The sequence below is a fragment of the Leishmania infantum genome, chromosome 30, assembly GCF_000002875.2.
Source record: "Leishmania infantum JPCM5 genome chromosome 30".
NCBI lineage: Eukaryota > Euglenozoa > Kinetoplastea > Trypanosomatida > Trypanosomatidae > Leishmania > Leishmania infantum.
This window is the reverse complement of record NC_009414.2, coordinates 437,549-449,838: the sequence shown is the minus strand read 5'-3', so window position 1 is coordinate 449,838 and position 12,290 is coordinate 437,549. Positions and strand designations below refer to the sequence as shown.

The 12,290-nt window shown below is 62.5% G+C and overlaps 3 protein-coding genes across 3 annotated transcripts; all 3 read right to left on the bottom strand.

The window, feature by feature from the left end:
• Positions 1-92: 92 nt before the first annotated feature.
• LINJ_30_1370 (hypothetical protein, unknown function) lies at positions 93-3,785 on the bottom strand (the record flags this gene model as incomplete). The annotated part of the gene is made up of 1 exon (XM_001466944.1): positions 93-3,785. The coding sequence occupies one exon, from the start codon at positions 3,783-3,785 to the stop codon at positions 93-95; it is 3,693 nt and encodes a 1,230-aa protein (XP_001466981.1).
• Positions 3,786-6,115: 2,330 nt separating this feature from the next.
• Positions 6,116-6,982, bottom strand: LINJ_30_1360 (putative U3 small nuclear ribonucleoprotein (snRNP); the record flags this gene model as incomplete). Its single annotated transcript, XM_001466943.1, has 1 exon — positions 6,116-6,982. The coding sequence occupies one exon, from the start codon at positions 6,980-6,982 to the stop codon at positions 6,116-6,118; it is 867 nt and encodes a 288-aa protein (XP_001466980.1).
• Positions 6,983-7,665: 683 nt separating this feature from the next.
• LINJ_30_1350 (putative vacuolar assembly protein vps41) lies at positions 7,666-12,009 on the bottom strand (the record flags this gene model as incomplete). Its single annotated transcript, XM_001466942.1, has 1 exon — positions 7,666-12,009. The coding sequence occupies one exon, from the start codon at positions 12,007-12,009 to the stop codon at positions 7,666-7,668; it is 4,344 nt and encodes a 1,447-aa protein (XP_001466979.1).
• Positions 12,010-12,290: the final 281 nt, after the last annotated feature.

The following is a 12,290-nucleotide window of genomic DNA, read 5'->3' as shown; positions in this document are numbered from 1 at the left end:
GGCACGGCCAGAGCGAGTCACCGCTACTGGCAAACGCAGGCGCACCGGTGCATCGAAGACTGTGTAACACAACGCCGCGCTCGGCGGCGCTCTCAGCCCGCATCCTTTCGCCTTCGCTGCCGTCGCTTGCCGGCGTTTGCATCGAGGAAGCGCAAGTAGCGCTCCGCTACCTCGGCATTGTCGTCGATGCCCTCCTTCGCCCAGCAAGCCTCGCGGAAGTCGTCAGGCACGTCGACGCTTGCGAGCCGCAGACGCTTAGCGACGCGACGATCGCGCCGCTGCCGACGCCGCACACGCTCCTCTGGGTCGCTCTTCCTGGCGTCGTTAGTGACGGCGGCACGGAGGGAGTCGGAAAGGAGATAAGGGCCGCGCCCGGCGATGCGAAGAAGATGGCTGAACTCCAACCAAAACAAGGCACTGTTTCGCAGAGGATCTGTAACAGGGGCGGACAGAGGCGTTGACTGCGGCGTCGCGGCGAGGGCGGCTGCCTGAGGTTCGCTAGGCGTGTGGGGTCTCGTGCGGTCCCCGGCGGTCGGGGCTTCCGCGCCATGCTTCCATGCCCCCAAGTACGCGTCGTCCGCCGCGGTGCCGCTCAGCGACGGGGCCACGCCACGCTCGCGCTGAGGGCCCGAGAACATCTCGGGCTTTCCCCCTTGCAGGCGCAGGTGCAGCTCTGCAGTGCTCTGTGGCGGCCGAGTTGCAAGGAGCCGCGCAGCGGCGCTGTTAGCGGGAGTACAGTCCATGCTACACCCCTCCTCTTTGGCACTGCGCACCGTTGCTGCCGCCTGATCCTCCTCGGTGAGCACCAGCTCATCCATCGATTCAACAAGGCGAGAGAGAGCCGCCCAGAACGCCTCCGGTGGCGGCAGGGAAAACGGCGCGGGCCCGGCAGCGCCGTAGGCCGTGCCATCACACTCGGGCCTTCGCGCCTCCTGCGTCGCAGTAGTGGGCGATGGTGGCGTGGTGGCGCCAGGGATCGACCGCCACAGCTCGGAGGTATCCAGTTCATTGTGAGCATGTGAAGGAGGATCTGCGAATGTCGCCGCTGTCACAGTCTCGCCCGTCTCGCCCGCTCGCTCTGCTTCGCTCGCCGTCGTCACTTGATAGACACCATCGTTGATGATGGCCTGCCGCGGTTTGTTCTTCGCCGCTGCCCGCTGGGCGACACGCTGCTCGCTGGCGTCGGTGGTGGCGAGGTATACGGCCCGCACGGTGTGCCGCTGGCCAATGCGGTAGACGCGTGCTAGTGCTTGATCCTCGTTGGTTGCCGTGTAGTCACGGTCCACGAGGACCACCATGTGCGCAGCTTGCAGGTTGATCCCGCACCCGCCAGCCTTGATGGAGAGAAGGAAGAAGAGACACGCCGGGTCCTCGCGGAAGCGCCGCACGCTCGTCAGACGCTCGGCCTCGCTGCTGCCGCCTGTGAGCACCTCCGCGTAGTCGGCCCAGCCGCGGCTGTGCAGATAGTCGACGAGCAGGTCCACACAATTGAGCCAGTGCGTGAAGAGCACCACCTTGCGCTGCGCCACGTACAGGCGCGAGAGTAGCAGATGCAGGACAAGAAACTTACCGCTGCACGCAAGGGTGAGACCGGCAGCGCCACAACCTTCCGCGGCCTTGCCACCGACAACGCTGCTTTCCGAGGTTCGTGCAGCGGCCGCGTCCGCGTCGCTGCACCCCTCCTGCGTTACCTCATCGAGGCCATGCCGATGAAGGACCTGTGAAAAGAAGGGCAGCAAAAAGGCGTGGTTGCACAGAAGCCGCGCGGACGATTCTGAGACGCCGGCGCTGGTGAGCCCGAGGGCTCTGTCCTGCTGCACTGCGCAGCGCAAGATGTCGCTGGACTCAGTGCTCGCCAGGGCGGGCAGATGCCGCCAGACGAGCTCGGCGACCCGATCACGGGTCGTGGCCGTCTCATTGCGCGCCTGGAGAGTGTCGAGGTCTGGAGAGAACTCGCCGTGCAGAGCTTCTGCCGCGAATGCTGCAGAAGCAGTGTGTTGGGTGCAGCCAGAGGACTCGCCAGTCCCTATCTCCGCCGCTGGAAACGTGCTCGTGTGCGCCGCCTCGTCAGCGGCGCCTGCGGTCTCCTCCTCATTGTCCGCCTCGCTACTGCTGCTACTTTTACCGCTGTAGCCTCCCGCCATACCGAGAACCGTGGGCATTCGCCGCTGCTCGCGCAGCATGCACAGCAAGCGCTGCTGCATCGCACTCAGCGGGCACCACATGTGATGGAGCGTCATCCGAAGAGTCGAATCGACGTCCGCCTTTGTGCGGCGCAGCAGAAACGGCCGCAGAACCTGATGCAGTCGCAGTATTAGCAGACCGCGCTCCTCCTCTGTCAGCTCCATCTCATGCGCCTCGTACACGCGAAACGGCCGTCGAAAGACCTCCTCAAACGCGTCATTGTCGGTAAACACCTCCGGATTCAGAAAGTGCAGCAGCGACCAGAGCTCCTGCAGGTCGCTGCTGAGCGGCGTCCCAGTCAGCACCAGGCGGCGCAAGCACGGGAGGCCCAAGATGCGCTGCGCCGTGATGGTGCTCAGGTTCGCCAGCGCCTTGTGAGCCTCGTCCACGACGATATAGTGCCACCGAATGCGCGCTGCCTCCGCGCCAACGTAGCGGATAGCATGGGCCGGAAGAAGGACAAGGTCGTAAGCCGCAGCTTCGTGGACGGGGTCGGCCAGCTCCTGGTACATGGCAACGTCAAGAGTACTCGGCACAAACTGCTCGCATGCCTCCCGCCACTCTCGGACGACAGAGAGCGGGGCAAGAACCAGATGCGGGAGCCGTGAACCCACTCGCAGCGGCGCCACTCTGCCGCCGCTGCCCTCGCCAGTCTCGCCCCGTCTGTTTTTCAGGTAGAGGAGAAAAGCGAGCGTCTGAATCGTCTTGCCCACGCCCATTTCGTCCGCCAGGATGCCGTTGATGTGGTTGGCGTCAAGGGACGCCAGAAAGCGCAGGCCATCCATCTGGTGAGGAAGCAGCGTCGCGTCCAGGCCGGCCGGCTGGGCCGCCACAAACACATCCACGCGGTGCATGAGCTTGAACTCATTCTTGGTGGATGCCACGTAGGAACGGAAGCGCTCGTACTCGCTGCCGTGGCATCCTGCTGCGCCCCCTGGGCGGTCGGCGATACCCGGCTCAGCAAGGGCTGCAGGTGCTGCGCGCGTCGTAGACACAGCACATGCGCCATCACCACCACGGTTTGCGGCGGCCTGAGTGGCATGGGACTGAAGCCGTAGCCCGATGCGGTGCATAAAGCCCTCCGTCCTCTCCATGATTTCGAGAAGCGCAGACACCTTCAGCAAGCTGACGTGCTCAGCGAACGCCTGGGCGTCGTTGCAACGCAACGCCTCCAGTCGCGCGCGCGCTTCGGCCTCGTCATGCAGCTTCCAGTACTTGCGCAACTCCGCCTCTACATCCAGCGGCAGCACAAGCGTCGTTGCCGGAGCTCGCGGGGCGGAGGGCGACGGCAGCATCGGTGCCCCATGAAGGCCGACCTTTTTTGGTCTTGTCGCCGTTGACGGCAGTGAAGCACGCGGAGTCTCGCAGCGCACGAGCCACTGTTTGTAGAGGTGCGAGCCGGCCCATTGCCGCATTGAGATCTGGGGAAGAGCAGCAAAGAAAAAGCAGGGGGCTGGGACCGCTGTGGCACCTCCGACTGTGTGCAGGTGTGCCCTGCATGCCGCCGCAACGTCATCCAGGATCGACTCCTGATGTGCCACGGCACTCGTGAAGGCCTCCATCCTTCTACGGAGCGCCGCTTGTCGAGCCGACGTCGTCATGGTCGATGCTCCCGTGGCGCCGCGTGGCACAGGGGCACGCAGAACTGTGCCGGTGTCGGCTGTGCCGTCGTCGCCGAGCAGCTGAGAGCGCAGTCGACGCCCCATAACGGCGGTGAGCGTTTCCTTCATCGCTTGAAAGTAGCTCGCCTTCAACTCCCAGGTGCTGCTGCAGCCGTCGTTGACGTGCGCGTTGTTGGTCGCCGTGGACGCATACCCGCTCGTCTGCTGCGACTGTGATGCATTCGCGCCATCGGCAAGGGAAAAACGCCCACCTAAAAACCGCAGATGATGCAAGCGTCTTTGCGCATCCTGCGCCGCCACGACTCCCTCACATCGCGCCGGTGGGTCATAAAGAGTGGCCATCGCCTTCACGGGTGCGGTGTCAGTGCACTCACATGGCTGTTTGCCTCGGCAGCATGGCTTGTCGACCGGCTTGGCATCCGCGTCGATGCCAGGGTCTGGCAGCTGGTTCGTACCGGCGTCACTCGGCGCCGCGGATTCTGCGATGACGGCGCTCACCCCATTGCCATTTTGGCTACGCGGCGACAGCGATGCCACCGCTGTCCTCTGTATTAAGTTCTGAGAAAATATATGTGCGCCGCCGAGCCTCTGCAGCGCAGCGCAGAAGACATCGTGGGTGCTGGCGCGAGGAGTCTCCGAGGACATGCGCGGCGGTGGCGAAGGGGGAAGAGATGGGTGCCCGGTATGCACATGAGGGAGTGCTGTACAATGCGCCCGCCGCACAGAGAGAGGAGGGTGTTACCTCTGATTCGGCGAGCGGAGGAGATCGAGATGGAGCGAATGTAACCACAAAAAAAAAGAGAATCGAGAAGGAGTGTAACGGCAGGTCGTGCAGAGAGCCATACACACGCGAGTGCTTGCACGTCCGTGTGTGTGCAGGCATGATGGGGCAGCATGATGGAGGGGAGTGAGGTGCACGGGATCAGCGGTGAGCCTCTCTAACTGTTTTCTGCACTTCTCTCTCTGCGCAAGTGCGCATCTTCAGCGAGAAAAGCAGACAGGAACGGGGCTGCTCCCCCCCCCGGGGGGGAGGGGGGGCATCCGTGTTCGTACCTCACACATGCATCATCACGCAGTTGCCCCTTCCCACGATAACCGCGCCCCGGGACATGACACGGGTGTAAAGTGCGCGTGCAAGTGTGCCAAAACGGCGCACGTGTAGGTGGTGATCCATCGCCGAGCGAGGCCTTTTTAGAAGTGCATCGCTTCGTTTTCCGTGTCATGTGGCTGCGTTTTCTTAATGAGAAGGTATTTCTTCTTATGTCCGGCACGCGTCTCTCGCCGCCCCCTCTCCTCCTCCTCCTCCTCTCCGTCGTGCTCTACCGCACAGCACACACTCCCTCCATCCCACTCGCACATCCGCAGCGTTCTTCTAGCCGTTTTTCGACAGCCGACATCTATCCTGCTCCTCCACACCCACCACCACCACCACCCGACACTTCCCCTCCGTGCCGCGCACGCTTGAGCTCGCGCAGTGGCCACGTGTGCGTTGCGCCTTGGTTACGGGAAACCTGACCGCGGATCGAGCTCCTTCTACACAGAGGAGGTGCGAGTGCGCCGAGCGGGAGAGTCGGCGGAGGAGGTGATGTTCGGGAGGATTAGAAGGCTTCAAGTGAAGCGGTCCGACGCCGCGGAAGCGCAGCTGCCGATGTAGGAGAGAAGAGGTCACAAGAGACACAGAGATAGCGAGAAAGGAAAGGACGAAGAGGCGCGCACAGTCGTTACCCGTCCAAGCGAGTGGAAGTGTTAAGCGAGGCTTCGTTTGTTTGTTTGTTTTTTAGAGAAGGAGGCGTAAGAAAGTACAACGAAGATCAGCTATCACCAGACCAAAGGATGCAAACACATAGGCAGGCACGCACATACACGCGCACGCGCACGCACACACGCATGTAGGCACGCAGAACACCGCTTTCCGGAAGCAGGCATGAATTACAAGGAGGGAGCTGACGAAAGAGGAAGTTACCAAGAGCGCGACAAGGCCGGAAACGGTGGTGGCATCGTCACTCCCGAGCGTGTGCGCTGCGCCTCTCCCCCGCCTCGCGCGCGTGCAGACGGGCTCAAGAGATGACGCATAGAGAGACTGACAGAGAGAACACGCACACGATGTCCGAGGCAACTTACGCAGCGGCAGCTCGGCCATCACCGCAGCAGCAATAAATCCCAGAAGCGTCCACACAAGCAGATAAGCGTATTATCGGCGGAATGGAAAGAAGACGGCACATGCAGCATCTCCCGCCCACCCTCACCGCTCCCGCCGTGCCACCTAAATGCGACCATCATCATCATGACGCACCTGCAGGGTGCCCCGCCTACAAGAGCCGGCGCTTCTTCGCGGTGTTCATGTACGGCTGCAGCACCCATTCCGTCTCTGCATCGTCCATCTCGAGTGTGCCAAGCACGATGCGGTACGGGGTCAGTTCAAACCGCGGCCCCACCTCCGTCAGCTCCACCTGCTTCTTGCCTTTTTCCTTCTTGAAGGTGTGGTGACGGAAGCTAATAAAGTCGTTCTCGTTGTCAAAGGTCAGCACGCGGGATGCGTCCGCCTTGGGCACGGGGAAGAGGTAGCGCAGCACGTCCTTTATGCGGATACCGAGCTTAGTGGAGAAGTTCTCGAAGATGAGATGCGGATACTGCTCTGACATGGTGCCCACGCCCTCAATGTCGTGGCGTGCTACAAGGTTGTGAATGGTGAAGGTCACGGTGGGGCCTAGGGGGAGGTGAGAGACAGTCAAACTATCCGGTACACCCTGCGACTCCTGCAGCACCAACACATCTGTGTAGTTCTCCTTCCGGGCCGCGTCCATGAGCTGATGCACACTGAGGTTACCGCGATTCATGCGCACGGCATTCGGCACGATGAGCCGCACCTCCTTCGCAAACTCCAGCAGCTTCTGCGACGCGTTGCGGGACGTCGTGACGAGCACGTGCGGGTCCTCCTGGCCGGCGTTGGCGTATTCGTCATCCACCGTCGTCGTCAGGTTGCGGGTTTGCGCGTCATCGAGTTCAGTGAACTTCTTCAGCGCCAGCGCGTCCTTCTTGAGGTGCCCAGGCAGCGGGGTGGCCGTCTCCACCGCACTGCGGAATTGCTCCTTGCGTGCGTGGATCGCCTCATGGACGCGCTCGTGCTGCTTGCGCTCGAGGAACTCCTTGCGCGTACGAATGACGCTACGGCGCATGATGACGGCTGCCAACGATGGTGCGCAGCGCCCTCTTCGTTACCGATTCTTTATTTATTTTTTTTGTTTCGCAGCTTCACGGCCGTGTAGTGTTCTGTCTGTTTTGTCTTTTTCGTTGGGTGAAACCTACCGTCGGGCAGCGGCTCAGTCTGCACAGTGCACACACACACACACAGGCGTACCAGGTATCCTTGCAACCGTTGAGCATGGTTAGGAGAGATCGAGAGGAGAGAGGAAGAGAGGGCGGGAGAGGGGGGGGTGAGGCAGGAGCTGACGTAGCGACGATTAGAACCGCAGGTGCGCAGTACTTGGCGGAAAAAGCAAAGGGAAAGGAGGGAACGCATACACATCGCTCTGCCTCTGCGGCTTACTTCAGCCTGTCAGTATTGCAAGCCCATTGCATCAGAGTCAGCGCATGCGCGCTGGGCTACAGAAGACGCGGCATGTGCACGGGCGTGTTCGTCCTTTTCTGGTTTGCCCGCCGCGGATCAGCGAGCGGTCACGCCGTCGATGATGCCGTTTTTCAAAGTGGCCTTCCCTTCTTCCCTCTTCACGCGCATTGGTGCCGTCTTGTCACGACCGAATCGGCCACTACAAAGGCGAGCGTGAGGCCACAGCTCTCTCTCTCTGTACCTGTGCGTGTGCGCTTCACAATACCGATAGGGCGCACAGGGGGGACGGGTTCAACTCTGCTCGCCCGAGTGTTGACGGCACGCGCGGCAGTAAACCGGCAGTTTGCGGAGCTCCCCCTCCATCGTCTCTGCCCATGCCGCCGCAGTGGATGTTACAGGCAACGCTAGTGCCGCGCCGTCGCGCATCACGGGGACGGCGCCCCCAGCGCGGCCACCAAAGGTCGCACCTCCTCCGCCGGTGAAGGCGTCCGTCGGTGACTTCCTCAGGTACTGCAGGACACAGGCCGGGTGGTACATGTGCTGGCACGCAAAGACGACCACCCGCTGCGCAAGCAGCTGGCGGCAAGCTGCGCATCGGTGCACCGCCGCTGAGCCCTCTGCCGATTTCGCAGCCGCATGCCTGGCCGTCGTAGCAGCCTCGTTCATGGTGGCGGTGCCGCTCTCGACGGGGTGGCGAGGTCGACCCATCGCGATGGCCGCCGTGCGTCGCTTCAGCAGCTGCCCATAGTAGCCCATCAAGTCGTTCTCGCCAACCATGCACACGGTGGAGAAAAACGCAATCTCCTCTGCCATGGTGTGTGCGATGGCAGCAATGCTGGGCCCGGCGTGCAGGATGGGCTCACGGCTCGGAAGCCTCGGCAGAACGAGTCGCACATCCAACGCGGGATGCTCCATGAACTGCGGTTCTGCAAGGGCCCTGAGGAAGTCGCCGAAGAGATTGAGCGGCACAACGCACTGTGGCGGTGGAGTCGGCAGGTCGTTCGCGGCGTCCGCATCGCAGGATGCGCGCCGCTGCGCTTCTCCTTGGCCCTGCAAGGGTGAGCTGCAACTCGTGCGCCTCTTCGAGGCCTCCACAGCGGCAGACGGTGGTGGCGAGACAGCGCCGCCGGACGTGCTTGCCACGCCATTCACCTTGCACACGTCCTCCAGAGCAACATGGTACTGCTCCGCGATCGACGCGTACGTTTCGTTTGGTTTTGTGTGGTGCATCACGTAGCGCATCCGAACTCCAGACCCGGCCGTGGCGCCCTTTGCGCTGTCGAGGCTGCACGTTGGCAGGCTCGCGTTGTACGCCACGGTGTAGTCGACGAGTCGCGTGAACAGCGCCGCCTGCTCCTCGAGGTCGGGGACGGAGACGACAAACTTCAAGGCGCGTCGGAGGTCGTGCATCTTTTCTACAAGGATGCGCAGCGCCTCGTCCTCGCGGCCCATGCGAAACAGAAGAAAGATCTCCTCTTCGAGGAAGTGGTGTTTGTGGCAGAGCGCATGCAACTCACGAATGCGCTCCACGTACATGGACATCTGCTTGAGAAACGGGAGCAGAGACGGGCGGTCGTAGTCGATGTAAAGCGTCGCCACCAGCTGGGCATGCTGCTTCGCTGCTTGAGCAAACACCTCCGGGTAACGCTTTTGGACGAGGTTTAGATAGCGCAGCAGGTGCAGTCGATCGCTCTTCTCGAGGCGGCTGATGACGGACTCGGTGCAGAGTGGGTCCTGTGCAGAGCCGTACTGCAGCGCATCCAGCGACGGCGAAGATGGAGCGGTGCCATCAGTTTCTGCGACGACAACTTGGAAGGCCAGGGCCGCGTCACCGCCGTCTGTTACGCCGTTGCGGCCTGACGCTCCTGCCACGTGCTCCATGAGCAGCTGCAAGGTAGCGTCTTCCCTTCTGTGCAGCAACTCGGGAAGCAGCTCGCGCGCCTTGTGGAAAAGCTGCTGGTCACGGATGAGGCCAAACACTTCACGGTCGCTGCGTGGAGAGGCAGGCAAGTGCAGTAGCACTTGCAGCGCCTCTTCGTGCCGGCGTGCGCATCGGAGAAGGAAGCCGTAGCTGGCCACCAATGACCACCGCGATGTTCGGCTCATCGACGGGGCAGACGTAGCGCCGGCACCTGCCGTGGTCACCGGAGATGGATGCGAGACTGCCCTTGAGGCGCTCGTCTCCTCCAAAGTGCCTTGCGGAGTAGTCGGTGGAGGAGAAGCTGGTGCCACCGACGGCACGCCACTTTGGTCAGCGGAGGCGGTGCTGAGTGTAGGGCTCGCGTTAGACGCCGTCGTATTTCTTGTTTGTCCATGCTGGTCTTCGTTATCGTTCTTCTCCTCGTCACTGTCGTCGCCCTCCCACCAGGCGGCGGCGGCGGCGCACTGCTCTCGGTACACCACCTCCGTCGCCTTGAGTACGACAGGCACGCTGAAGAGCGTGTGAAACTTGTGTAACGCGGCAAAGAAGAGGCTCGGGTCGTGGCGGAGGCAGCGCAGCAGCACCAGATCGTAGTACTCCCGCTGAATCGGCGTCTGCAGGGTGGCGACTGGGCGAGGGAGGGACCGGGCCGCGGCGTCAGCGTGCTCGGCATACGCGTCCTGCTCCTCCTGCATGTCCGGCGTGCTGGCCACCCTGTACTCGGCGGAAGCACCCGTGCTGGCTGGCAGGAGCGCGATGAGCCGCCACGACTCACCACATGTGTCGAGGCGGTAGATCCACTGCTCCCACGCAGCGCTGTTGTCACGCGGAATCAGCTCCGGGAGCAACTCGAGAATCTTCAGCAGCGCCCCCTCCTCCGTGCTACGGTTGTGAAAGAGATGCATGAGCCACTGCTGTCCCACGTGCTCCAGGACGTGCCGCCGCAGCTGACGCGCATGTGCCGCGGCGTACCGGTAGGCGCGCTCAAACTGACTTGTGCGCAGCAGGAACTCGACGTGGTCATCAACGTCGGACGGCACCGCCTTCACGATTGTGTCGACGGAGAGGATGAAGTACTGCGTCATGGGAGACGGTGCCAACGGGTCCGCTGGCAAGGCGAACTGGGGCGGCGACGCCGCAGACGCCGGCTTCGCAGCGAGCGACGGCAGAAGCTCGAGATAGGTGAGGTGAAGCTGCAATGGATGGATGAAGCGGATGGGCATGCGACCACGGTAAACATCGGTCAAGGAGTTGCGGTCCACCACGCGCACCTCCAAGTCCTTCAGCACCCCCTCCGTGTCGCCCTCGACGATGCCTGCCAGCACCACGTACCGCTGCGGTCCATAGGGAGCAATACCGCAGACTCGGTAAGGGAACAAGGTACTGCTCGGTCGTAGTGGCTTTGACGTGCGCAGCTCTACAACGCACGGTGACCGCCCAGCCGCATCAGCCGCGGTGGTTAGCGATGGCGATGGTGCCAGAGCAGCACTGCCGGATGACGCGCGCAGCGGGAACGACGACGAGGACGTGCCTCGCCATCCGCCTTGCAACAAGGTGGAGCGAGGCGACCGATCGACACCAAAAAGGCCCCCGCCGCTCAGTCGACGCGCGTGAGGGTCGGCGTGCAGCCGGACCTCTTGCACTACGTCGCCCCATCCGCACAGCAACGTGGCTGTCGAAGTGGCAGCTGCGGTCGGGTCCCTCGACAAATTCTGCTCCCATCGTAGCGTCGGTGGGTACAAGGCGTTCTGTGCTGTGAGGTCGGGCAAAGAAATGCGGCGCGCCACGGCCCCGCTCTTCATGTTGTAGAGGGTTATCTCCGCATCAGATAGCCACGCGACAACGTCGATCGCGGCCGTGTGGCACCAGCGGACCTTGTGAATGCGCCCCCGTCCCTCCTGCAGAGTTCTGACGCGCCGACTGTTGCTCCACAGCACACCTTTGGTGAGCAGGAGTACCTTGGTCGACCCGCCGCACACCATCGGACAGCTGTCCATCTTGTGGTACAGCGGGTGCAGGGCGACAGACTCGATCGGACCGTTCAGCTCCGCCATCCACACGTCCTTCACATCACGGCGGCTTTGAATCGTGACATGCCCGGCCTTGTCGCATGCCGCTATGTAGAGCTCGTTGATGGTGCAGTCCACATCGCAGATCGGCTCGTGATGGTTCGTGTACACCTCCTTGAGTTTTCCGGAGGACGGCTCGACGACTGCGACGGCTCCCTGGTTCGTGCCAAGCACAAGGATGTGGCGGAACGCTTCCATTGCCATGAGTCGGTGATCCTCCAGCGCGGCCCCGGCAAGTGTGTAGCTGAGAAATCGCAAGAGATCCTCCTGCGGTAGCAGAGAAGCCGCAGTCGAGGATCGGTCGTCATCCACGCTGCCGCTGCCACGGCAGTTGTCGCTGTCAGCGAAACTACTATTCTCCTCGCCATAGCCGCTGTCGTACTCGTAGTAACTCGTGTAGCTGTCGTTCTCGGTGCCGTCTACGCCATCGTCGCCGGCCTTCTTGCCGCCACTGGGGGAGCTATGCCGAGTACCGCCGCAGCCGGTAGCCTCTCTCTTTTCAAGCGTGTGGTGAGAAGCAGGAGTGCTGCTGCTGCTCGTCCGGCTGCCGTCGTGCGCGTGGTCGACTTCTTGCACAGGCGCCGGCAACGGCGACAGAGGCGGCGGGCTCGCGCTGGCGTCGCCGCTGCTGTCGTGGCGCTTCATGTGGGTGTTGGTATGTGTATGTGTCTGTATCTGTGGGGGTAGGGAGGCTTGAGTGAAGGTGCACGCGTTTGTGCCAGCAAGGGCAGAAACCGAAAAAGACGGCAAAGGATGAGGCGCCCCCACCCCCTCCCCTTTCGCGTGCGTGGAGAGGAGAGAAGAGGGGGCGGCGGCTTGGGCACGGCTTGTGATGGCACCCCCGATAGCGCAGAGGATCGTGAAGCAGCCACCTGCCAGTATGCGGGCACTCATAGATATGCTTCATCGAGGGTCGGGGCGGCCGC